The following is a 27,978-nucleotide window of genomic DNA, read 5'->3' as shown; positions in this document are numbered from 1 at the left end:
GTGACAAAAGAGAGCTAAATGGCGTAAAATGGAAGATGAAGATACAATATCCGGAGAGAAAATGCAGAACGCAAGCGAACTAAAATAATTTTCGGAAAATAAAAAATGATTTGATCAGCTAACATTTAGATTCAGTAAACTAACGATCAGAAATAAACTCAGCCAGCCTTGAAACAAAGGGAAATAAATCCAGCATAAAGCAAATCAAAAAACAACACATTTTAGTAGGCTTGCAACAAAAATCGACGGCAAATACCGACAACCTTTTAACAGAATTCGACAACTGAAAACAGCAAACAAAACTACTTGCAGCCTACTGAAACGCCTCTTAACAGAAAATTATCCAGCAACTGGTGTCCACGCAACTTTCGGCGCACCAAATCACAAAACTACTAAAACAGTTATAGAACTTGTAGAGGACAACAAAGGTTTTTTAAATTCATAACAAAACACCCAAAGGTGAAAAATATCCGAACATATAATTTTCAACAGAATGGTTCATAAAAAGATAGTTAGCAAGAACAAATAAACTACTCCACCTCTTGAAGATAGTCCTCAATTTGAGCCTCAGTTAGCACTCTGCAATAACAAAGGAACAGTCATTAAAAACTGCTTACCAAAGTGTTCATACTGTTAGATTCAGTTGAGTAGCAGTTATAAACTTACCTGAAAGTTCTGTCAGCCTCGATAACACCAATCTCGATGTTTTTACCAGATATTTGTCCTTCAAATCTGATACAGGAGATAAAAATATTTAAAATATACTCGAATTGTGTAAAAAACGACATTAACCACAAGAAAAGTAAGGTCTGTACATTTTGCATTCCAGATCATTATAACATGATATGGCAAAATAGGCAGATCAGACATTAAATTAAGGTCCCTTTGTCCAAAGCTTTACACTTTTTAACACATGATCTGTGTCTGTGTGTTATATATGATTACAAGATTACAACTTACAACAATCTAAACTTTTTGCATGCTTATATTTACGAAGTTGTACGCACTATAAATAAACTTATGGTAATTTTGAACCCTTGAGTTAGGTTCCAACCTAGTTAACTTTTTTTCATTTATCGAACACAAGCAAAATGGATTTATAAATAAGTAAAGGGTCAGAATTGCCAATATCTAAAAGTAGCACTTCGTATATTTGACATGAACCAGACTGATAATAATATGCTCGAAAGAAAACAGTCAATTTTTGACATTACTCACCCTTCCTTCAAAGTTAGAATAGCTGTGTGTATCGCATCCTCAAGCTCCATGTCCTCAGTGTACCTACAAGGCTCATATTTATATTTATTTATAATTTATAATTTATAATAAAAATAACAAATATACGAAACTAAATGTAAGCATGCCTGAACATAATAGTGACATACCTTTTTTCAAGAAATGTCTTTGCATTGGAAACATTCTTTCCCATAGCAGAAGCTTTCCATGAAAAATATGAACCAGACGGGTCAACCTTCATAAAATACATACCAAGATTCATAAACGTACATATTTCAGAAAGATCACAAAATGAAGCCATAGAGGGATAACAACTTAGAACTAAATAAAGCATACTAATGTTCTCTATACAATAAAAAAGAAAAAGAAAAAACTTCAATATACAGCTAATATTGCAGTATTGCTAATAACAGTCTTGTGTAGAATAACATTAAATATTGAAATTCTTATTTATTACTTGCAGTATAGTTTTTAAATCATAACACCTAAAAACAGTAATTAACTAATTATTCATTAAAATATTTTTTAAAAAAAGGGACATAATTGCACACCTGATATAGCTGGGGACCCTTGTCATCATAACCAGCAACGAGAAGCGAAACACCAAAAGGTCTTACACCACTACACAAAATTAACATAAGTTAAAAACGTTTAGTCGGCCATAATATAAGAATAAGAATTTTATCTAATATAATGAATGTAATATTTATATTTATGGGTTGTTATCAAAAAGAGTAACCAAATTAGAGTTACCCAGACTGAGTAAACTCTTGCATAACAGCAGCAGTTTCTCTAACAAGCTGTGTAACAGGAATAGCTTCCTGCAAAAAATGATACCAATTTTTTTTTCATATAAAAAGGTATTCAACTTATTTATAATTCCAATAAAATTAACAGGTTGATTCAGAAAGATGTAAAATAGAATAGAAATAAGTACTTTATAAAGTAGTTGGTACTGCTCAGCCTGCTTCCTACTCTTTCTGACCAAAACTCGAGAATCAGGCCCCATTCCACTGCAAATAAGAGAGCAAATTTGTAATAAATAAATCCAGATCCGAAACATTTATGAAAATGAAAATGTTCGATTCTACTACAATCCTACCTGTATACCACTCCGATATTAGGAGTCAAAATTTGAATTTTTTGCACCTGAGGCCAAAGAAATCAAATTTCAGAAAATTTAGTCATCTTCATATAAACTAGAATGTATGTATTTAACATTAGATTCAGAATGACGCGGTGTGAGACAGAAACAAAATATATCCTAAAATGAGTAAAGCTACGAAAAAGGAGCTTGTGATCAAATATTGTACTGTACATCGTAAAAGAGACGATGCAGTGATATTCATATATAATAACGAATCGTATGTGTAGTTTGTGCTTACAGATGTCTCGTCAACCAAAATCGATGGGAGCTTCTTTTCTGTTGCAATGACTACCCCATTAGAAGCTGCAATAACCACAAACCAGTCAAATCAAAATAGGCAATTACAATAATACCCTAGCCTAAAACAAACTACCTTCAGGTAGTTAAAGAAAAAACTTGAAACTGGAGATACCTTTTATTCCCAATGAAGTTTGACCTGAGCCAACAGCTGTGAGTGCATGTTCAATCTGAACAAGCTTTCCAGATGGGCTGCAAATAACAACACATTACACAAAATTAATCATCCTACACACATTATGTGTGTATAACAAACAAACCAGTATTCTATAAATTAAATTAAAGTAGCATATACATACATACATACCTGAAAGTAGTAAGAGAGAACGAGTACTGACTGTCACCCATTCTATTCTATAAATTAAGATATGAAGCCAAATAACCTGCGTAGTATGAGTTTGATTACTGATGAAACCCTAATTAATAAAAATTAGGTGTCTACAAAAAACAGATGTAGCTACAAATTAGTGATAAATAAAAGGCATAATATGAAAATCGGATCATTGAAAAACAGACGTAGCTACAGAATAGTGATCACTAGTAACAAAAAATTAGGCTTTGGTATACAAGAGAAATTGACAAATTAAATTTGAGATAACACATTAGATCTGGAGTTCCTGAAGATATTTGATTATACCTCATGTATATATAGATATATAAATATGCGTACAAAAAATTAAGTACCTGTAGCAACAATCGATAGGCGATAGGCGAAGGAAAAAATGTATAGCGAGGTTCGTTCAATGGAGTGTTAATGTCTGACGAGTGACGATTTGGTAGTGTTTATGAAGACGAGGGTTTCTTTGTTGGCTTGAAGGGAAAGAAAACACAAAATAGGGTCTCAATTTTTACAGTTTCACTTTTGGATCATTTCAACATTTCAAATAACATTTATTTTTCATCTTTTAATTTTGGATTAAGAGTTAAGATTCGCAAAATATAAAGTTATATATGGGCTACGTTTGACGTAATTAGCTGGATAGCTCGAGCTTTTAGAATGTATTTTGTTGTTTGAGAAAGTTGTTGGAGGTTTGAAACTGTTAAAAAATGTAAAATAAGAATAATGAATACGAATAAAAATCAATTACTCTCATTATTTTAATTTAATGAAACATAATATAAAAATATTTAATTATTAATGATGTGCATTCCATATTAAAGTGTCAATATTGTTACCAACATGTTTCATCTCATTCCATTAGATCGACATTCGGTGCTTGTGTTACGGTTACTATTAGGTTTAGCTCATCTCATGGTATGTATTTTGGATGTTGATCGATTATTGCAAACACGGTGTCTTCTTGACTGTTAGTACGAATATAGTTATGCAATGCAAATGTGGTCGTGATAACATTGATTTGTGTTTCGACACTAAACCTTGGCATTTTACCAAGTATGTGAAATCCTTTCTCCAAAATTTCAAAGGCCGTCTCAACATGACTTCGTATAAATGAATGTGAACACTTGAAAGCTTCTTGCATATTATTGGGGGGTTATTTGAAATTGAGATTCATGGTATCTTGTCTTGGATATGGAACAAGGTACCTCTTTTGTGTATGAGTATCCTTTGTCAACCAAATAATATTTATCTCATAAAAGAGTTTAAACAAATTGTGTCGGAATCCGTTAAACTTAATATGAAACAATAACATAGATATGTTTATTTACCTCGGGTGGTTTTGGAAAATTCATTGACTTATTTTCAATCAAGTGCATAAAAACACATGTGTCATGTGTTAATCCCTCCCATCCAGCTGATACATACGCAAAACATATATCAAAATCACACATTGTCATTACATTGAAAGTAGGTACTCTTTTTCTACCAATATAATGTAGTTGTTGACTCTTTGTGATGCATGTCCCTATATGTGTGTAAGACCCTGTTTTTCAGTTAGTTGGGACGCCGTTCAAAAGCATGGGACGCCGTCCAACATTGAAGGACTGGACGCCGTCCAGATGATCTGACGGGCCAGCTGTTTGGTTTTGTTATTTTTGAAAGGGCATTTTGGTATTTTCACATGTGGGACGAGTTTAAGGCCACATGATCAGATCTTGGGGTGTCATTTACTCCACTTCCAACAACCTCATCCCCTCCACTTCAATTTTAGATAGAGAGAGATTCCTAGTGTGAGAAAGCTTAAGCAAAGGAAGAAGAAGCTAGTTTCGGGTCTTAGCTCGAGTTATAAAGTTGTTCATCTCATCAATAGCTACGTTTTGATTGTGGGGTAAGTTCTAATCTTGATTTCCTTAGTTTAATTTGTTTAAGGGTTAGGGTTTTGGGTTAGAGATGAACATAAAACTCATTGTTGGTGATTTTTGGAGTTTTTGGGTAAGATTGAGCCATGAGGACTCAAGAATGACTAACCTAGGGTTTCAAAGTAATAATTGGTGTTATTGAGTCTTGAGTGGTTAGTTAATCACTAGCTCACTTGTGTTGTTAGTGAAAAGTGTTTTTGGAGTTCATGGTTGACTTGAAATGGGTCAAATGGGTAAGTTTGACCTAGCGGGATAAATTGGGTATGAAAACACCCTAGATATGTATTGATGGGAGTCTTAGAACCTTAATCACTAGCTTTTAGTGGTTAGTTGAAGGCTTGGACCTTGATTGAGTGATTCTAGTGCAAATGGGTCATAAATACCCTTTTGGGTCATAAATGCACTAGTGAGGTTAGTTGGTGTTTGATCCAGCTTATTATGTGAATTAATTGGGCATTAAAATTGTATTAGGTGACTCTCATTGAAGGTTTCAAGTATTGTTGAAAAATCTCACCAAGACGATAAGGCGAGTGGAATAGTTATACGTGTATGTGTATAATGTATCTATTTGTGGAATGGGGGAGGGATCGGATATGCGTTGTCTAAACCGCCCAAGAGTTAGTGCTATATGTCATTGTACACTAACGGTTACTATGAATGGATATGTGTTGTCTAAACTGCCCAAGAGTTAGTGCTATATGTCGTTGTACACTAACGGTTACTATGAATGGATATGTGTTGTCCAAACCGCCCAAGAGTTAGTGCTATATGTCGTTGTACGCTAACGATTACTATGAACGGATATGTGTTGTCCATACCACTCGGGGGTTAGTGATATATTTTGTTGTACACTAACGGTTGTTAGGAACACCGATGGGAAATTCGAGTATCATTCCCTTGTAGTATTAGTTAACCATGGTTATGTGTCGTAGTGTAGCATATTATATTATTTGAGTTGTATATGCTATTGTTGTGCTAGCTTGTGGTCTCGAAATTTTAGCGTTATACTTGCGATGGTATGCTATTTAAATTGCTAGCGTGTATGAGGTATTTGTGTAAGTGATTGCAAGTAGGTATATTATATGTGTATATGTATAATTATTGCATTCACTAAGCTTTAGCTTACCTTCTCGTTGTTTATCTTTTTAGGCTCCGGTGTGAACAAGGGCAAAGGTATTCGTTTGGATTAGTAGTGGCTCTCCGGGGTTTAGCTTTTGGAAGTTCGGCCAAGAATTTGGGTAGTTTAACCCCAAACACCATGCTCTAGTGTCGTTTAGAAATTAAACTTGAATGGTCGAAACTTGTATTTTTAAACGAAATTCGTAAGACGGGTCATTGTGGCCCCGGTGTTGTAAAACTTATTTTTATTGTGAAAAAAATCTTAGTTTTACTTAATATGAATTGTTGTGAAAGTCGTTTCGTTTAAAAATGTCGGAAAGCGGGTTTTCCGCTCGAGTAAGTTGGACCACGGGGTCAGAAACTTACAGTTCATTTGGACGCCGCCCAAGGTTCTTGGACGCCGTCCCGGCCTTCAATACTGGACGCCGTCCTGGCCTTCAATACTGGACGCCGTCCAGATAACTGGACGCCGTCCAGATACACTGGAACAATTTTTTTTTTTAGTCGTGTTTTTGGTATAACGAGGGTTGGGTCGTTACAAGTGGTATCAGAGCATGGTCTAAGGGATTTAGGTTGTAACGACCCTGGATTTTCCAACGTTTATTTATTAATAATTATTATTAATACTTGTGATTTATTGAATGTATTGTTTATATACATTTACTTGTTACCGCGATTAACTTTGAATGCCCGACGCGTCTTGGTGACACACGAACATTTCACGAATAATATTTTCAGATATTATTTACATTCATGATTAATTTATTAATCATTTTAATTAACTAAGACTACTAGTTAAATTACTTGGGCTCTTATTGGATTAATTTGTTAATTAATGGAACTTGAGCTTTTATTAGTGATTATTGGACTAGAGAGCCCACCCTACTTCTTTAATGGACTTGTTAGCCCACTCTACTTAACAAAATGGATTAATTAGCCCAACACACATGCAAGTATTACTTTCAAACTCAACTAAATTGATTAAAGACTTATGGAATCTAGTTACACACATTTCCCATGCAAATACATCTAATAACCAACTTTTAAAGCCTTTACATGCATGGAACTAGTGGGTCTTTCTCTTCCTCTTGTTTCCCTCTAGGCCGTCGGCCATAAGCATCTTGGGGGGTGTTTTTGGTTTCAAATTTTGTCAACTTATGCACTAGTAACTCTTCACTTTCTCACACACACACACACACAGACACTTGCATTTTTCTCTCAAACTTATTCTCTCATTTTTGCTCTCTACTTGTAAGTATCTTGAGCATTTTCTTCTCTTCTTTCCTTGTAAAAACCGAAACACACACACACACATAATCATCATCATCACTTGTTTTATGTTGTTGTTTAATTACTTGTTCATTGTTGTTATTTTGTTACATGTCTTTGTTAGATATTACTTACTAGTTACAAGAATCAAACTACCTAGTTTAATTCTTCATTCTATCTTGTATTTACAAGAACACACAAGAACTTAACTTACTAGTTATGTTCTGCATTTAATATCTTGAAAGATTGTAAGTTCATGTGTTGAAAATCATTACTTGTAATTCATGTTTGTAAACATAAAGTTTACATTCTTAAAGATCAAGCCTTGGTTTGAATCTTTAAAGTATGAACAACCATGGACTAGTTACTTGATTACTTAGTTTATTACTTCATTTCTTGCATCTTTTAAAATTGTGATTTTGGTTGTAGTTGGTCAAGTGTTACTAGTTAACTTTGATCTCATTTTTCTTGAATAAAAGTTAACTTGAAAGTTCAAGAACATGGAAGTGTAACTCTTTAGTTATAACTTCATATACTTGTAATGGATATAAGTTCTATAGCTTATGGTCTACTTATTTTGTCATTAACAAAAGCTTGTAAGCTTACGTACACTTTACAAGATGAAAATCTAAGTTTTGTAACTTATGGTTTCATTAAAGTAAAGATTCAAGTATTATTACTTAGGATTTAACTTAATAACTTTAGATCTAGACCTTTGGGTCTTGGATCTTCAAGATCTAACTAAGAACTATGTTCTACAACTTAAGATCTTGATTAGTTAGTTTACTTTCAAGTTTGTAGTTCAATATTACTTTTATAGTTCATGTATGTGTTAAATCTAAGACTTTGATGTAACTTTAGTTCATCAAACTACATACAACACTTAATTAAGTTGTGCTACATGTCTTAGACTTACACAAGTGTTATGATGGTCAAACCTTGGTTAATATGATGCAAACACATCGACGAGTTGTACACTTGAAGCTATATGCATCAAGGATGAGAACCGTGATAAGCATCGAGCACCAAGAACCCACCAGAAACCTACTGTTTACTGTTTCTGGGTCTGATCAGTATGACCTGGGCTACTGTAAAGATGATTTTCAGTTAGCTCTGTTCGATTAGATAACTTTTCATTTAGGACTCATCTTAATCCGAGTTACGGTTTAGGATTTATGGCCCTCCGATCGTCACTATGTCCTTTTAACGTTGTGCTGAAAATTCTGACCTACTCGCACTTAGACCGTCGCCACGGTCAAACGAAGACGAGTTTGCTTCTGGAATTTTTACCACAACTAAAGGACTCATATACGGAGCCATGGCCACTGGTCTCAACTTATTTCAGTTGGTATTGAGGCCGTGGTGACTGACCGAATTCAGCCTTTGTTTTAAACTTCTTTCATAAACGAAACTTACTTTACACCTTTTGTTCGATGATGAATGATGATGACCATTAAGACCTAATTTACATACATTTAAACCTATTGAGACAATTTACTGACTTAGTACTATTTGACTTAGGTTTAGGACTTTCCGGACCTACGTACTTGCTAATTTCCCGACTCCACTTTACTACTACTTTACCACTGTGAGTTATAGCATCCCTTTTTTACTTTAACTATTTTGGAAACTGAGAATACATGCGCATTTTATGTTTTACATACTAGGTACGAGTACTTAAACTTTATATATGTGTGGGTTATACAACGGCATAAACATTCCCTTTAGCTCGGTAATGTTTAGTCATTGGTTTTTGAACCGGTGAACGCGAATCTTAGATATGGATCCATAGGGTTTGACATCCCCACTCGGGCTAGTCGCGCTAGCATTTAACGAGTGTTTAATACTTCGTATACATACGCACTTGCCAAGTGTACTTTCAGGGGGTATAAACGTTAAGTTAGTTACCAAGTGCCCACGGTTAAACATATACTTTATCATACTATTTTGAAACGCTCTTTGTAGCACTAAAATCTCGTGGCCTACCTTACATTACTGTTGTACTTAAACTATAGCTCACCAACCTTTGTGTTGACGTTTTTAAGCATGTTTTTCTCAGGTGCTTAAGGTTGCTTCCGCTGTTGCACTAGTCTTGCTGTAGACACCCGCTGCTTTAGAGATGTCACTGCATGAACATTTATTTGCATTCAAACATTATTACTTTTGAAACTATGATTTGTAACGACCTAAGGGTCACGTACTATTATCTTTGCTTCTTTTCATAGAAGCATACTTTGGTTGTAAAACAATTGACGTTGGTTATGACGTCAGCTTTTATCATGAATGCAAACTTGTTTTGAAAACGCATATAGTGTTTGACCTTGTAATGATCCTGTTGTTGATGGTCCATACATGATGATTTAGTACGGGGCGTCACATTTGGTATCAGAGCATTGGTTGTAGGGAATTAGGTTGCATTAGTGAGTCTAAGACCGACCCGCGTAGGATTCACTAATAGGACTAATCTACAACTTGCTAGTTTACTTGTTTCCGCTGAACTTACTCCATGCTGCTGCTTACTTTTACTGCTATATGCCGTATGCTATTACATGATTTCACTACTGCATGCTATTATCTGCTTTCGATTGCATGATACTTGTCGTTATTGCCATGCTACTTACTGTTACACATGATTTAGACTGTTGTAGTTACTTGGCCTAATATGTAGTGACCCGAACTTTTCCATGTTTATATATATTAATTGAGATTGATATTTACATGATTAAATGTTTCCAACATATTAAGCAATCAAACTTGTTAAGACTTGATTAATTGAAATATGTTTCATATAGACAATTGACCACCCAAGTTGACCAGTGATTCACGAACGTTAAAACTTGTAAAAACTATATGATGACATATATATGGATATATATATAGTTAACATGATACTATGATAAGTAAACATATCATTAAGTATATTAACAATGAACTACATATGTAAAAACAAGACTACTAACTTAATGATTTTTAAACGAGACATATATGTAACGATTATCGTTGTAAAGACATTTAATGTATATATATCATATTAAGAGATATTCATACATGATAATATCATGATAATATAATAATTTAAAATCTCATTTGATATTATAAACATTGGGTTAACAACATTTAACAAGATCGTTAACCTAAATGTTTCAAAACAACACTTACATGTAACGACTAACGATGACTTAACGACTCAGTTAAAATGTATATACATGTAGTGTTTTAATATGTATTTATACACTTTTGAAAGACTTCAATACACTTATCAAAATACTTCTACTTAACAAAAATGCTTACAATTACATCCTCGTTCAGTTTCATCAACAATTCTACTCGTATGCACCCGTATTCGTACTCGTACAATACACAGCTTTTAGATGTATGTACTATTGGTATATACACTCCAATGATCAGCTCTTAGCAGCCCATGTGAGTCACCTAACACATGTGGGAACCATCATTTGGCAACTAGCATGAAATATCTCATAAAATTACAAAAATATGAGTAATCATTCATGACTTATTTACATGAAAACAAAATTACATATCCTTTATATCTAATCCATACACCAACGACCAAAAACACCTACAAACACTTTCATTCTTCAATTTTCTTCATCTAATTGATCTCTCTCAAGTTCTATCTTCAAGTTCTAAGTGTTCTTCATATATTCAACAAGTTCTAGTTACATAAAATCAAGAATACTTTCAAGTTTGCTAGCTCACTTCCAATCTTGTAAGGTGATCATCCAACCTCAAGAAATCTTTGTTTCTTACAGTAGGTTATCATTCTAATACAAGGTAATAATCATATTCAAACTTTGGTTCAATTTCTATAACTATAACAATCTTATTTCAAGTGATGATCTTACTTGAACTTGTTTTCGTGTCATGATTCTGCTTCAAGAACTTCGAGCCATCCAAGGATCCGTTGAAGCTAGATCCATTTTTCACTTTTCCAGTAGTTTTATCCAAAGAACTTAAGGTAGTAATGATGTTCATAACATCATTCAATTCATACATATAAAGCTATCTTATTCGAAGGTTTAAACTTGTAATCACTTGAACATAGTTTAGTTAATTCTAAACTTGTTCGCAAACAAAAGTTAATCCTTCTAACTTGACTTTTAAAATCAACTAAACACATGTTCTATATCTATATGATATGCTAACTTAATGATTTAAAACCTGGAGACACGAAAAACACCGTAAAACCGGATTTACGCCGTCGTAGTAACACCGCGGGCTGTTTTGGGTTAGTTAATTAAAAACTATGATAAACTTTGATTTAAAAGTTGTTATTATAAGAAAATGATTTTTATTATGAACATGAAACTATATCCAAAAATTATGGTTAAACTCAAAGTGGAAGTATGTTTTCTAAAATGGTCATCTAGACGTCGTTCTTTCGACTGAAATGACTACCTTTACAAAAACGACTTGTAACTTATTTTTCCGACTATAAACCTATACTTTTTCTGTTTAAATTCATAAAATAGAGTTCAATATGAAACCATAGCAATTCGATTCACTCAAAACGGATTTAAAATGAAGAAGTTATGGGTAAAACAAGATTGGATAATTTTTCTCATTTTAGCTACGTGAAAATTTGTAACAAATCTATTCCAACCATAACTTAATCAACTTGTATTGTATATTATGTAATCTTGAGATACCATAGACACGTATACAATGTTTCGACCTATCATGTCGACACATCTATATATATTTCGGAACAACCATAGACACTCTATATGTGAATGTTGGAGTTAGCTATACAGGGTTGAGGTTGATTCCAAAATATATATAGTTTGAGTTGTGATCAATACTGAGATACGTATACACTGGGTCGTGGATTGATTCAAGATAATATTTATCGATTTATTTCTGTACATCTAACTGTGGACAACTAGTTGTAGGTTACTAACGAGGACAGCTGACTTAATAAACTTAAAACATCAAAATATATTAAAAGTGTTGTAAATATATTTTGAACATACTTTGATATATATGTATATATTGTTATAGGTTCGTGAATCAACCAGTGGCCAAGTCTTACTTCCCGACGAAGTAAAAATCTGTGAAAGTGAGTTATAGTCCCACTTTTAAAATCTAATATTTTTGGGATGAGAATACATGCAGGTTTTATAAATGATTTACAAAATAGACACAAGTACGTGAAACTACATTCTATGGTTGAATTATCGAAATCGAATATGCCCCTTTTTATTAAGTCTGGTAATCTAAGAATTAGGGAACAGACACCCTAATTGACTCGAATCCTAAAGATAGATCTATTGGGCCTAACAAACCCCATCCAAAGTACCGGATGCTTTAGTACTTCGAAATTTATATCATATCCGAAGGGTGTCCCGGAATGATGGGGATATTCTTATATATGCATCTTGTTAATGTCGGTTACCAGGTGTTCACCATATGAATGATTTTTATCTCTATGTATGGGGTGTGTATTGAAATATGAAATCTTGTGGTCTATTATTATGATTTGATATATATAGGTTAAACCAATGTGGATAACGACGGCTCGTATTAGGGGAACATCATATATCCCTAGAAACTTGGCAAAACGAACCAAAAACGAAGAAGAAGAAACAAGCGAGTCGGAATAAGATAGTTGTATTCGTGTGGTGTAATATATGTAATATAGTGTGCTTATGCTTTATGATATATGTAAAAATTGCTTGTATTAATAAGTATTTTTTTGAATCTAACTCTTGTCTATTTTACAGTATAAAAACACAAAATGGATAGACAACCCAATATTTTAAGAGACCTACCCGGAGACATGATTGATGAAATCTTGTCTAGATTCGGTCAGAATTCTTCGGCACAACTATTTAAGGCGAGATCAGTTTGTAAGACATTCGAAGAACGTTCCAAGAATGCCTTGGTTTATAAAAGGCTTTCGTTCGAAAGATGGGGGATATCACATTGGGAAATCCATAAGTTACGATGTGTTTACTTTGACGCATATATTGCGGGGAACCCAAATGCTATTTTACGCAATGGGTTAAGAAATTATTTTGACTCAATATATTCGAATATTGGACTTCATGATTTAGAAAAAGCGGCTAACATGCAACATAAAGAAGCATGTTATGCTTACGGATTAGTAATGTTCGCTTCTCACCAAAGTGAGAACAAGAACATCGGGCTACAACTATTAAACAAAACGTTCCCACAAGTGACGGAGTCGGTAATTGGGGTAAGAAATGAGGTTTTTAGATTGTTACGGGACTGTTGGACATTACGTAACCCTCGTCCCTTTGACGACGTTACAACACGCTGTCTTATCAACGGCCATAACGGTTATGTTCCACAAGACCAAGGATGGGAAGTTGTCCTAGTAAAACCAGAATGCATGACTTGTTTCTGGACGTATGAATTACGTGTCTTTATTGCCTTTGCTGAACGACTTGTGTACTAGCTAGAATTATCTTCACAACTATCTTGTATCAAAGTTATTGTGTGCTATATTTCATGCTTTATGTAAAATAATCGGTATTGTAAGTTTGTAAAATATTGTATAAAAGTTTGAACGCGAAATATTATTATAATCAGTTTTTCATATAGAATTGTAGTAGTTGAATTGTATGTTAGCTACTAAGTATGAACTTAACGGGTAGGTACTACCCGAATTTAAACTTATAAAACGCTAATATGAAGAAAAAGCTTTTATAAATGAGTTCATATTATGCTACGAAATACTATTAACTACTCTTAATATTCTGTATGATTAACTTGTTCCATTTGACTATTTTGAAGGAAATGGCACCGACTACTCGACACACCGTGAATATGAATGAAGAGGAATTCCGTACTTTTCTAGCTTCAAACATAGCCGCAGTACAGGCTGCGCTACATACCAATAATAACCTTGGATCTAGCAGTACAGGAAATCGTGTAGGATGCACCTACAAAGAATTCACTGCCTGCAAACCTTTGGAATTTGATGGAACTGAAGGACCGATCGGATTGAAACGGTGGACCGAGAAGGTCGAATCGGTGTTTGCCATAAGTAAGTGTACTGAAGAGGACAAAGTGAAGTACGCTACGCATACCTTCACAGGTTCTGCGTTAACATGGTGGAATACCTATCTAGAGCAAGTGGGACAAGACGATGCGTACGCACTACCGTGGTCAGCATTCAAGCACTTGATGAACGAGAAGTACCGTCCCAGAACCGAGGTCAATAAGCTCAAGACAGAACTTAGAGGGTTACGAACCCAAGGATTTGATATTACCACGTACGAAAGACGATTCACAGAATTGTGCCTATTGTGTCCGGGAGCGTTCGAAGATGAGGAAGAGAAGATCGACGCGTTTGTGAAAGGATTACTGGAAAGAATCCAAGAAGATATAAGTTCACACGAGCCCGCCTCCATACAACAGGCATGTAGAATGGCTCACAAACTAGTGAACCAGATTGAAGAAAGAATTAAAGAACAGACTGCTGAAGAGGCCAATGTGAAGCAAGTCAAAAGAAAGTGGGAGGAAAACGGTGATAAGAATCACCAATATAACAACAACAGCAATTACAACAATAATCGCAACAATTATCCCAACAATCGCAACATCAATCGCAACTACAAAAAACGGCCCAACAACAACAACAACAACAACAACAACAACAACAACAACAGCAGCAACTACAACAATCATCCCAACAACAATAATAACCGCAACAACAACAACAATCAGAAGCAGCTATGCCAAAGGTGTGAAAAGTATCACTCGGGGTTCTGCACCAAATTTTGCAATAAGTGTAAAAGAAATGGTCATAGCGCGACGAAGTGTGAGGTCTACGGACCAGGGGTTAATAGAACGAAAGGAACAAATGGTGTCGGAACGAGTAATGGTGGAGCAAGTAGTGTCGGAGCAAGTTATGCCAATGTAGTTTGTTATAAATGTGGAAAACCGGGCCACATTATTAGAAATTGCCCGAACCAGGAGAACACGAATGGACAAGGCCGCGGAAGAGTTTTCAATATTAATGCGGCAGAGGCACAGGAAGACCCGGAGCTTGTTACGGGTACGTTTCTTATTGACAATAAATCTGCTTACGTTTTATTTGATTCGGGTGCGGATAGAAGCTATATGAGTAGAGATTTTTGTGCTAAATTAAGTTGTCCATTGACGCCTTTGGATAGTAAATTTTTACTCGAATTAGCAAATGGTAAATTAATTTCAGCAGATAATATATGTCGGAATCGAGAAATTAAACTGGTTAGCGAAACATTTAAGATTGACTTGATACCAGTAGAGTTAGGGAGTTTTGATGTGATAATCGGTATGGACTGGTTGAAAGAAGTGAAAGCAGAGATCGTTTGTTACAAAAATGCAATTCACATTATACGAGAAAAAGGAAAACCCTTAATGGTGTACGGAGAAAAGGGCAACACGAAGCTACATCTTATTAGTAATTTGAAGGCACAAAAACTAATAAGAAAAGGTTGCTATGCTGTTCTAGCACATGTCGAGAAAGTACAAACTGAAGAAAAGAGCATCAATGATGTTCCCGTCGCAAAAGAATTTCCCGATGTATTTCCGAAAGAATTACCGGGATTACCCCCACATCGATCCGTTGAATTTCAAATAGATCTTGTACCAGGAGCTGCACCAATAGCTCGTGCTCCTTACAGACTCACACCCAGCGAGATGAAAGAACTGCAAAGCCAATTACAAGAACTTTTAGAGCGTGGTTTCATTCGACCAAGCACATCACCGTGGGGAGCTCCTGTTTTGTTTGTCAAGAAGAAAGATGGTACATTCAGGTTGTGTATCGACTACCGAGAGTTGAACAAACTTACCATCAAGAACCGCTACCCACTACCGAGAATCGACGACTTATTTGATCAACTACAAGGCTCGTCTGTTTATTCAAAGATTGACTTACGTTCCGGGTATCATCAAATGCGGGTGAAAGAAGATGATATTCCAAAGACTGCTTTCAGAACACGTTACGGTCATTACGAGTTTATGGTCATGCCGTTTGGTTTAACTAATGCACCAGCTGTGTTCATGGACCTTATGAACCGAGTGTGTGGACCATACCTTGACAAGTTTGTCATTGTTTTCATTGATGACATACTTATTTACTCAAAGAATGACCAAGAACACGGTGAACATTTGAGAAAGGTGTTAGAAGTATTGAGGAAGGAAGAATTGTACGCTAAGTTTTCAAAGTGTGCATTTTGGTTGGAAGAAGTTCAATTCCTCGGTCACATAGTGAACAAAGAAGGTATTAAGGTGGATCCGGCAAAGATAGAAACTGTTGAAAAGTGGGAAACCCCGAAAACTCCGAAACACATACGCCAGTTTTTAGGACTAGCTGATTACTACAGAAGGTTCATCCAAGACTTTTCCAGAATAGCAAAACCCTTGACTGCATTAACGCATAAAGGGAAGAAATTTGAATGGAATGATAAACAAGAGAAAGCGTTTCAGTTATTGAAGAAAAAGCTAACTACGGCACCTATATTGTCATTGCCCGAAGGGAATGATGATTTTGTGATTTATTGTGACGCATCAAAGCAAGGTCTCGGTTGTGTATTAATGCAACGAACGAAGGTGATTGCTTATGCGTCTAGACAATTGAAGATTCACGAACAAAATTATATGACGCATGATTTGGAATTAGGCGCGGTTGTTTTTGCATTAAAGACTTGGAGGCACTACTTATATGGGGTCAAAAGTATTATATATACCGACCACAAAAGTCTTCAACACATATTTAATCAGAAACAACTGAATATGAGGCAGCGTAGGTGGATTGAATTGTTGAATGATTACGACTTTGAGATTCGTTACCACCCGGGGAAGGCAAATGTGGTAGCCGATGCCTTGAGCAGGAAGGACAGAGAACCCATTCGAGTAAAATCTATGAATATAATGATTCATAATAACCTTACTACTCAAATAAAGGAGGCGCAACAAGGAGTTTTAAAAGAGGGAAATTTAAAGGATGAAATACCCAAGGGATCGGAGAAGCATCTTAATATTCGGGAAGACGGAACCCGGTATAGAGCTGAAAGGATTTGGGTACCAAAATTTGGAGATATGAGAGAAATGGTACTTAGAGAAGCTCATAAAACCAGATACTCAATACATCCTGGAATGGGGAAGATGTACAAGGATCTCAAGAAACATTTTTGGTGGCCGGGTATGAAAGCCGATGTTGCTAAATATGTAGGAGAATGTTTGAATTGTTCTAAGGTCAAAGCTGAGCATCAGAAACCATCAGATCTACTTCAACAACCCGAAATCCCAGAATGGAAATGGGAAAACATTACCATGGATTTCATCACTAAATTGCCAAGGACTGCAAGTGGTTTTGATACTATTTGGGTAATAGTTGATCGTCTCACCAAATCAGCACACTTCCTGCCAATAAGAGAAGATGACAAGATGGAGAAGTTAGCACGACTGTATTTGAAGGAAGTCGTCTCCAGACATGGAATACCAATCTCTATTATCTCTGATAGGGATGGTAGATTTATTTCAAGATTCTGGCAGACATTACAGCAAGCATTAGGAACTCGTCTAGACATGAGTACTGCCTATCATCCACAAACTGATGGGCAGAGCGAAAGTACAATACAAACGCTTGAAGACATGCTACGAGCATGTGTTATTGATTTCGGAAACAGTTGGGATCGACATCTACCGTTAGCAGAATTTTCCTACAACAACAGCTACCATTCAAGCATTGAGATGGCACCGTTTGAAGCACTTTATGGTAGAAAGTGCAGGTCTCCGATTTGTTGGAGTGAAGTGGGGGATAGACAGATTACGGGTCCGGAGATTATACAAGAAACTACCAAGAAGATCATCCAAATTCAACAACGGTTGAAAACCGCCCAAAGTCAACAAAAGAGCTACGCTGACATTAAAAGAAAAGATATAGAATTTGAAATTGGAGAGATGGTCATGCTTAAAGTTGCACCTTGGAAAGGCGTTGTTCGATTTGGTAAACGAGGGAAATTAAATCCAAGGTATATTGGACCATTCAAGATTATTGATCGTGTCGGACCAGTAGCTTACCGACTTGAGTTACCTCAACAACTCGCGGCTGTACATAACACTTTCCACGTCTCGAATTTTAAGAAATGTTTTGCTAAAGAAGATCTCACTATTCCGTTAGATGAAATCCAAATCAACGAAAAACTTCAATTCATCGAAGAACCCGTCGAAATAATGGATCGTGAGGTTAAAAGACTTAAGCAAAACAAGATACCAATTGTTAAGGTTCGATGGAATGCTCGTAGAGGACCCGAGTTCACCTGGGAGCGTGAAGATCAGATGAAGAAGAAATACCCACATCTATTTCTAGAAGATTCGTCAACACCTTCAACTGTTTAAAATTTCGGGACGAAATTTATTTAACGGGTAGGTACTGTAGTGACCCGAACTTTTCCATGTTTATATATATTAATTGAGATTGATATTTACATGATTAAATGTTTCCAACATATTAAGCAATCAAACTTGCTAAGACTTGATTAATTGAAATATGTTTCATATAGACAATTGACCACCCAAATTGACCAGTGATTCACGAACGTTAAAACTTGTAAAAACTATATAATGACATATATATGGATATATATATAGTTAACATGATACTATGATAAGTAAACATATCATTAAGTATATTAACAATGAACTACATATGTAAAAACAAGACTACTAACTTAATGATTTTTAAACGAGACATATATGTAACGATTATCGTTGTAAAGACATTTAATGTATATATATCATATTAAGAGATATTCATACATGATAATATCATGATAATATAATAATTTAAAATCTCATTTGATATTATAAACATTGGGTTAACAACATTTAACAAGATCGTTAACCTAAATGTTTCAAAACAACACTTACATGTAACGACTAACGATGACTTAACGACTCAGTTAAAATGTATATACATGTAGTGTTTTAATATGTATTTATACACTTTTAAAAGACTTCAATACACTTATCAAAATACTTCTACTTAACAAAAATGCTTACAATTACATCCTCGTTCAGTTTCATCAACAATTCTACTCGTATGCACCCGTATTCGTACTCGTACAATACACAGCTTTTAGATGTATGTACTATTGGTATATACACTCCAATGATCAGCTCTTAGCAGCCCATGTGAGTCACCTAACACATGTGGGAACCATCATTTGGCAACTAGCATGAAATATCTCATAAAATTACAAAAATATGAGTAATCATTCATGACTTATTTACACGAAAACAAAATTACATATCCTTTATATCTAATCCATACACCAACGACCAAAAACACCTACAAACACTTTCATTCTTCAATTTTCTTCATCTAATTGATCTCTCTCAAGTTCTATCTTCAAGTTCTAAGTGTTCTTCATATATTCAACAAGTTCTAGTTACATAAAATCAAGAATACTTTCAAGTTTGCTAGCTCACTTCCAATCTTGTAAGGTGATCATCCAACCTCAAGAAATCTTTGTTTCTTACAGTAGGTTATCATTCTAATACAAGGTAATAATCATATTCAAACTTTGGTTCAATTTCTATAACTATAACAATCTTATTTCAAGTGATGATCTTACTTGAACTTGTTTTCGTGTCATGATTCTGCTTCAAGAACTTCGAGCCATCCAAGGATCCGTTGAAGCTAGATCCATTTTTCACTTTTCCAGTAGGTTTATCCAAGGAACTTAAGGTAGTAATGATGTTCATAACATCATTCAATTCATACATATAAAGCTATCTTATTCGAAGGTTTAAACTTGTAATCACTAGAACATAGTTTAGTTAATTCTAAACTTGTTCGCAAACAAAAGTTAATCCTTCTAACTTGACTTTTAAAATCAACTAAACACATGTTCTATATCTATATGATATGCTAACTTAATGATTTAAAACCTGGAGACACGAAAAACACCGTAAAACCGGATTTACGCCGTCGTAGTAACACCGCGGGCTGTTTTGGGTTAGTTAATTAAAAACTATGATAAACTTTGATTTAAAAGTTGTTATTCTAAGAAAATTATTTTTATTATGAACATGAAACTATATCCAAAAATTATGGTTAAACTCAAAGTGGAAGTATGTTTTCTAAAATGGTCATCTAGACGTCGTTCTTTCGACTGAAATGACTACCATTACAAAAACGACTTGTAACTTATTTTTCCGACTATAAACCTATACTTTTTCTGTTTAGATTCATAAAATAGAGTTCAATATGAAACCATAGCAATTCGATTCACTCAAAACGGATTTAAAATGAAGAAGTTATGGGTAAAACAAGATTGAATAATTTTTCTCATTTTAGCTACGTGAAAATTTGTAACAAATCTATTCCAACCATAATTTAATCAACTTGTATTGTATATTATGTAATCTTGAGATAACATAGACACGTATACAATGTTTCGACCTATCATGTCGACACATCTATATATATTTCGGAACAACCATAGACACTCTATATGTGAATGTTGGAGTTAGCTATACATGGTTGAGGTTGATTCCAAAATATATATAGTTTGAGTTGTGATCAATACTGAGATACGTATACACTGGGTCGTGGATTGATTCAAGATAATATTTATCGATTTATTTCTGTACATCTAACTGTGGACAACTAGTTGTAGGTTACTAACGAGGACAGCTGACTTAATAAACTTAAAACATCAAAATATATTAAAAGTGTTGTAAATATATTTTGAACATACTTTGATATATATGTATATATTGTTATAGGTTCGTGAGTCAACCAGTGGCCAAGTCTTACATCCCGACGAAGTAAAAATCTGTGAAAGTGAGTTATAGTCCCACTTTTAAAATCTAATATTTTTGGGATGAGAATACATGCAGGTTTTATAAATGATTTACAAAATAGACACAAGTACGTGAAACTACATTCTATGGTTGAATTATCGAAATCGAATATGCCCCTTTTTATTAAGTCTGGTAATCTAAGAATTAGGGAACAGACATCCTAATTGACGCGAATCCTAAAGATAGATCTATTGGGCCTAACAAACCCCATCCAAAGTACCGGATGCTTTAGTACTTCGAAATTTATATCATATCGTCCCGGAATGATGGGGATATTCTTATATATGCATCTTGTTAATGTCGGTTACCAGGTGTTCACCATATGAATGATTTTTATCTCTATGTATGGGGTGTGTATTGAAATATGAAATCTTGTGGTCTATTATTATGATTTGATATATATAGGTTAAACCTATAACTCACCAACATTTTTGTTGACGTTTTAAGCATGTTTATTCTCAGGTGATTATTAAGAGCTTCCGCTGTCGCATACTTAAATAAGGACGAGATTTGGAGTCCATGCTTGTATGATATTGTGTAAAAACTGCATTCAAGAAACTTATTTTGTTGTAACATATTTGTATTGTAAACCATTATGTAATGGTCGTGTGTAAACAGGATATTTTAGATTATCATTATTTGATAATCTACGTAAAGCTTTTTAAACCTTTATTGATTAAATAAAGGTTATGGTTTGTTTTAAAATGAATGCAGTCTTTGAAAAACGTCTCATATAGAGGTCAAAACCTCGCAACGAAATCAATTAATATGGAACGTTTTTAATCAATAAGAACGGGACATTTCATAATACGTGCTTGCTTTATGACTTACTGACATGGAAAATTTATTTTTCCTTGTTCAGATGTCGGATATTCCACCTGCTATCATTTTGGGCAGTTCAGACTCGTCAGCCACCTCACCTACTGCTGCTGCCGACACACCGATCCTGTTACCCACCAGTGACCCCGGCGCTTCATCCTCCGGAGCTAGCAGTCATGCGCCTGCCCCAGTGGGTACTGCAGATGGAGCCCAGGACCTCCCGGAGATTCCAGCTCCACTTACCCCGGTACCTCAGGAGCCACAGCACCATCCCGGTGGTGTTGTGATTCCTGCAGAATTTGGGGAAGGTCCATTCCGTAATCAGTATCGTCATTGGTGCTGACGCGCTCCTGATGGACGACTCGTGCCGATCCTGCCTTTTAGATACCGACAGATGATGGCCGCCCGAGGAGAGCCAGTACAGCCACCCGTGCAGCCACCTCCACATGATTCAGATGACCCATCCTCCGCCGATTCTTTATCCAACGATTCTTCCTCAGACGACTCTAGTGACGAGGATTCAGATGAGGACCTTGATGATGCACCTGTTCAGCCACCCTCCACCCCGCCGAAGAAGCGGTACCGTTTCAACGGCACCATTATTCTGGGGATCAACGGAGGTCGAGCATTCACTGACGCATTTGGTCGGCGTCGTAGGGTTACCGCCCATAAGCGGCTTGTGCCGTATCCTGCTAATCCCTTCATCCGTAAACCTTACCGCTTCGCAGCCTCTACTTCTGGAGCAGGACCTTCTGTACCACCAGCTCCATCAGCACCACCCGTACAGACTGCACCGCCTGCCCCACCCACTCCCTCTGTCGAGGAACTGATGAGGGAGGTGGAGATCCTCCGTGCTCGGGTAACTGAGCTCGAGGACCAGATGTCTCATGTATTGGACATCCTACACCCACCTTCACCGTAGGGATTTTGTAGTAGATTTCATTATGTAATCTAGTTGTAGTTTTATGTATTACTTTTGTATTGTACGAACCCATGCTGATGTATGCAACTTATTATTAATGAATGGAACTTTGCGTTATTTAATTCTTGCACGGTGTTCTATTTATGTTACTGTATGATTCTGTGGTATTTGTACCTGGATTGCATTACTTAATAAACATGTGATGTGTTGATTTCATGTTGGTTACCATATACTGTATTATTACTATTTGAATACTAGATTTTGACTTGAGTCAAAATTTTTGTTTAGAACACCATGGCCAACGGACGATCAACATCAACACCTACCGCAGCCCAAATCGAGGAGATGATCAATGAGCGAGTCACCGCAACTTTAGCAGAAAGGAACCTCCAAGCTCCACCACCACCGCCACCGGTTATCCAGCCCGTTCGTAATGGGTGTACGTACAAAGAGTTCCAAAGCTGTAAACCCCACAACTTCAGTGGAATAGAGGGGCCGGTTGGTCTCACTAGATGGTTCGAGAAGTTAGAATCTGTGTTTCGAGTTAATAACTGTTCAGAGGAGAATAAAACCAAGTTTGCTTCATGTACTCTGTTTGACGGCGCACTAACGTGGTGGAACACGTTGGCTCAAGCAAAGGGTATCGATGAGGCGTTTGCTACCCCATGGGAGGAATTCAAAGGGGCCCTGATTGAGAAATATTGCCCTAGGACCGAGATCCAGAAGATGGAGATTGAGTTTATGCAGTTGAAGGTTGTAGGGAACGACCTCGATGGGTACAATCGTAGATATTTGGAACTAGCCCAGATGTGTCCTACCATGGTCACCCTGGAATTCAAGCGTATGGAGAGATACTTGGGGGACTTCCTAAGTCCATTAAGGGAAACATCACCTCGTCCAAGCCACCCAATGTCCCGAAAGCGATGCGCATGGCGCATACTTTAATGAATCAAATTATCATCGATGAACCGGAGAAGGCTAAGTCTGAAGCGGGTAGTAGTGAGAAGCGCAAATGGGATAATAACAGGGGAAGGACCTATGATCAGAACCCGGCGAAATGACATGAGGGTTTCAGAGGAAACAACAACGGTGGAAACCCCAATCCGAACACCAACTCAAACCCGAACTACAAGGGCACCTTACCACAATGCAAGCGGTGCTACAAGCACCATACTGGGTATTGTAATGTTGTTTGTGAAAAGTGCCAAAGGACTGGGCATATCGGGAAGGACTGCAAGGTCACCACTTTGAATGGGAAGCCGAACACCAATGGACCTTAAAAGTGCTACGAATGCGTACAGACGGGCCATTTCAAAAATGCGTGCCCCAACAAAAGAAAAGACGGCGGGCCACCCCGTGGTAGAGCTTTCAATGTTAATGCAAGGGACGCCCGCGAGAATCCCGACTTGGTGACAGGTATATTCACTATCAACAATCTTTTAGCTTCTGTCCTATTTGATACTGGTGCCGATAGAAGTTATGTATGTAGACATTTTTGCGATAAGATTAATTGGTCATTAGTCCCTTTAAAAGAGAGTATGCTTGTCGAGGTCGCCGATGGAAAACTTGAGAAAGTTGACCATATTAGTCGAGGAGCTATTATCAACATAGCTGGTGCAGATTTCGAAATTGATTTGATACCCATCAAATTGGGAAGTTTTGAGGTGATCGTCGGTATGGATTGGTTGACCAAGATAAGGTCCGATATTATCTGTGGAGATAAAGCTCTTCGTATACCACAAGGAGATGGTGAGCCACTGATCATTTACGGAGAGAGATGTACCTCGAAGCTGAACCTCATTAGTTGCGTGAAAGCGCAAAAGATCATGAAGAAGGGACGTCTTGCTGTCCTAGCGCATGTGAAAGCGGTAGAAATCGAGGTGAAGAGTGTGGACGGTGTTCGAATTGTGAACGAGTTTTCCGATGTCTTCCCTGAAGAATTGCCTGGATTACCGCCGCCGAGAGTAGTAGAATTTCAGATCGATTTAGTGCAAGGAGCTGCGCCTGTAGCTCGCGCACCTTATAGACTCGCACCTTCCGAGATGCAAGAATTACAGAGTCAAGTACAAGATCTGTTAGATCGATGATTTATCCAACCAAGTTTCTCGCCTTGGGGCGCACCTGTTTTATTTGTGAAGAAGAAGGATGGATCCTTCCGTATGTGTATCAACTACCGTGAACTCAAAAAATTGACGATCAAGAATCGGTATCCTCTTCCACGAATTGACGATCTTTTCGATCAGCTACAAGGATCGAGCGTTTACTCAAAGATTGATTTGCGATCCGGTTATCACCAGTTGAGGGTGAAGGAAAGTGACGTGATGAAAACTCCATTCAGAACCCGTTATGGTCATTATGAGTTTCTCGTAATGCCATTTGGTTTGACCAATGCACCTGCCGTGTTCATGGACCTTATGAATCGTGTCTGCAAGCCATACATGGATAAGTTTGTTATCGTCTTCATAGATGATATCCTCATCTACTCTAAGAGCAAAGAAGAGCATGAGCAACATCTTCGATTAGTGCTTGAACTCTTGAGGCAAGAGCAACTTTACGCCAAATTCTCCAAGTGTGAATTTTGGTTGAAGGAAGTCCAATTTCTAGGTCATGCTGTGAGCGACCAGGGTATCAAGGTTGATCCCGCCAAGATTGAAGCTATCAGCAAGTGGGAGACCCCAAATTAGTACCCTGCAATACATAATTTACATATGCATATATAATACTAAAATCCCATAAGTTACGGAGGAATCTACGGAAACTGTTAGGTAAAGTCTATAGTAAAAGATACGCTAAGATATGAATTTTGTCTATACACTATTCATGCAATCAATGCAGTAAGATGTGTCTAGACTAAGAATGATAAGCAGGTAATTTCCTAATGATGATAAGAAGATGATTTTCCGGTTACTACCGAAGGTTTATTGAAGGATTTTCTTTGATTGCGCGTCCTTTGACCGCGCTGACTCACAAGGGCAAGAAGTTCATTTGGGAACCCGCACACGAATCAGCATTCCAAACTTTGAAGAAGAAGTTAACAACCGCACCTATCTTATCACTTCCTGAAGGCAGTGACGATTTTGTTGTTTATTGCGATGTTTCGAAAAGTGGTTTTGGTTGTGTACTGATGCAACGATCAAAGGTTATAGCTTATGCCGCCCGACAACTGAAGATTCACGAACGGAACTACACTACCCATGATCTTGAACTTGGAGCTGTTATCTTTGCGCTCAAATTGTGGAGACACTATTTGTATGGAATGAAAAGTACTATCTTCACCGACCACAAGAGCCTCCAACACATCTTCGACCAGAAGCAACTGAATATGCGACAGCGATGATGGATCGAGACATTGAATGACTACGATTGTGAACTCCGTTATCACCCTGGCAAGGCCAATGTTGTAGCTGACGCTTTAAGCCGAAAGGAGAGGGCGGCACCTCTTCGTGTTAGGGCTCTGAACATCACCATTCATTCATGAAATGTCCCGTGCATATTGATTATAAACGTTCCATATTAATTGATTTCGTCGCGAGGTTTTGACCTCTATATGAGACGTTTTTCAAAGACTGCATTCATTTTTAAAACAACCATAACCTTTATTTTATCTATAAAGTTTTAAAAAGCATTACGTAGATTATCAAATAATGATAATCTAAAATATACCGTTTACACACGACCATTACATAATGGTTTACAATAAGAATATATTACATCAAAAATAAGTTTCTTGAATGCAGTTTTTACATAATATCATACAAGCATGGACTCCAAATCTTGTCCTTATTTTAGAATGCAATAGCGGAAGCTCTTAATAATAACCTGAGAATAAACATGCTTAAAACGTCAACAAAAATGTTGGTGAGTTATAGGTTTAACCTATATATTATCAAATCATAATAATAGACCACAAGATTTCATATTTCAATATACATCCCATACATAGAGATAAAAATCATTCATATGGTGAACACCTGGTAACCGACATTAACAAGATGCATATAAGAATATCCCCTATCATTCCGGGAAATCCTTCGGACATGATAAAAACAAATATCGAAGTACTAAAGCATCCGGTACTTTGGATGGGGTTCGTTAGACCCAATAGATCTATCTTTAGGATTCGCGTCAATTAGTAGATCGGTTTACTAATTCTTAGGTTACCAAGCAAAAGGGGCATATTCGGCTTCAATCATTCACCCATATAATGTAGTTTCATTTACTTGTGTCTATTTCGTAAAACATTTATAAAACTGCATGTATTCTCATCCCAAAATATTAGATTTTAAAAGTGGGACTATAACTCACTTTCACAGATTTTTACTTCGTCGGGAAGTAAGACTTGGCCACTGGTCGATTCACGAACCTATACAAATATGTACATATATATCAAAGTATGTTCAAAATATATTTACAACATTTTTTATTATGTTTTAATGATTTGAGTTTGTTAAGTCAGCAGTCCTTGTTAGTTACCTACAGCTAGTTGTCCACAGTTAGATGTACAGAAATAAATAAATATAAATTATCTTGGATCAATCCACGACCCAGTGTATACAAGCCTCAGGCTAGATCATAACTAAAACTATATATATTATTTTGGAATCAACCTCAACCCTGTATAGCTAACTCCAACATTACTGCATATAGAGTGTCTATGGTTGTTCCAAAATATATTATATAGATGGGTCGATATGATATGTCAAAACATTGTATACGTGTCTATGGTATCCCAAGATTACATAATATATATTAGAATACATGAATAATACAATATAAGTTTGTTAAGTTATGATTTGTATAGAATTGTTACAATATTTCCCGTAGCTACAACAATCAAAAAATATCCAATCTTGTTTTTTACCCATAACTTCTTCGTTTTAAATCCGTTTTGAGTGAATCAAATTGCTATGGTTTTATATTGAACTCTATTTTATGAATATATACAGAAAATTATAGGTTTATAGTCGGAAATATAAGTTACAATTCATTTTTGTAAGAGGTAGTCATTTCAGTCGAAATAACGACGTCTTGATGACCATTTTGAAAAACATACTTCCACTTT

The 27,978-nt window shown here is 36.2% G+C and overlaps 1 protein-coding gene across 1 annotated transcript; it reads right to left on the bottom strand.

The window, feature by feature from the left end:
• Nucleotides 1-417: 417 nt before the first annotated feature.
• On the bottom strand, nt 418-3,544 carry LOC139904242 (proteasome subunit alpha type-2-A-like). The gene is made up of 12 exons (XM_071886190.1): nt 3,365-3,544; nt 2,988-3,063; nt 2,796-2,872; nt 2,622-2,686; nt 2,339-2,385; nt 2,174-2,249; nt 1,990-2,057; nt 1,788-1,857; nt 1,386-1,471; nt 1,219-1,281; nt 667-732; nt 418-579 (listed from the first exon to the last, which is right to left on the bottom strand). Exons 2-12 carry the CDS (start codon nt 3,026-3,028, stop codon nt 531-533), a joined length of 708 nt encoding a protein of 235 aa, XP_071742291.1. The 5' UTR covers nt 3,029-3,063; nt 3,365-3,544; the 3' UTR covers nt 418-530.
• Nucleotides 3,545-27,978: the final 24,434 nt, after the last annotated feature.

Source organism: Rutidosis leptorrhynchoides, chromosome 4, assembly GCF_046630445.1.
Source record: "Rutidosis leptorrhynchoides isolate AG116_Rl617_1_P2 chromosome 4, CSIRO_AGI_Rlap_v1, whole genome shotgun sequence".
Lineage (NCBI taxonomy): Eukaryota > Viridiplantae > Streptophyta > Magnoliopsida > Asterales > Asteraceae > Rutidosis > Rutidosis leptorrhynchoides.
Note: the sequence above shows the minus strand (reverse complement) of the source record. Positions and strands in the feature narration are given on the sequence as shown.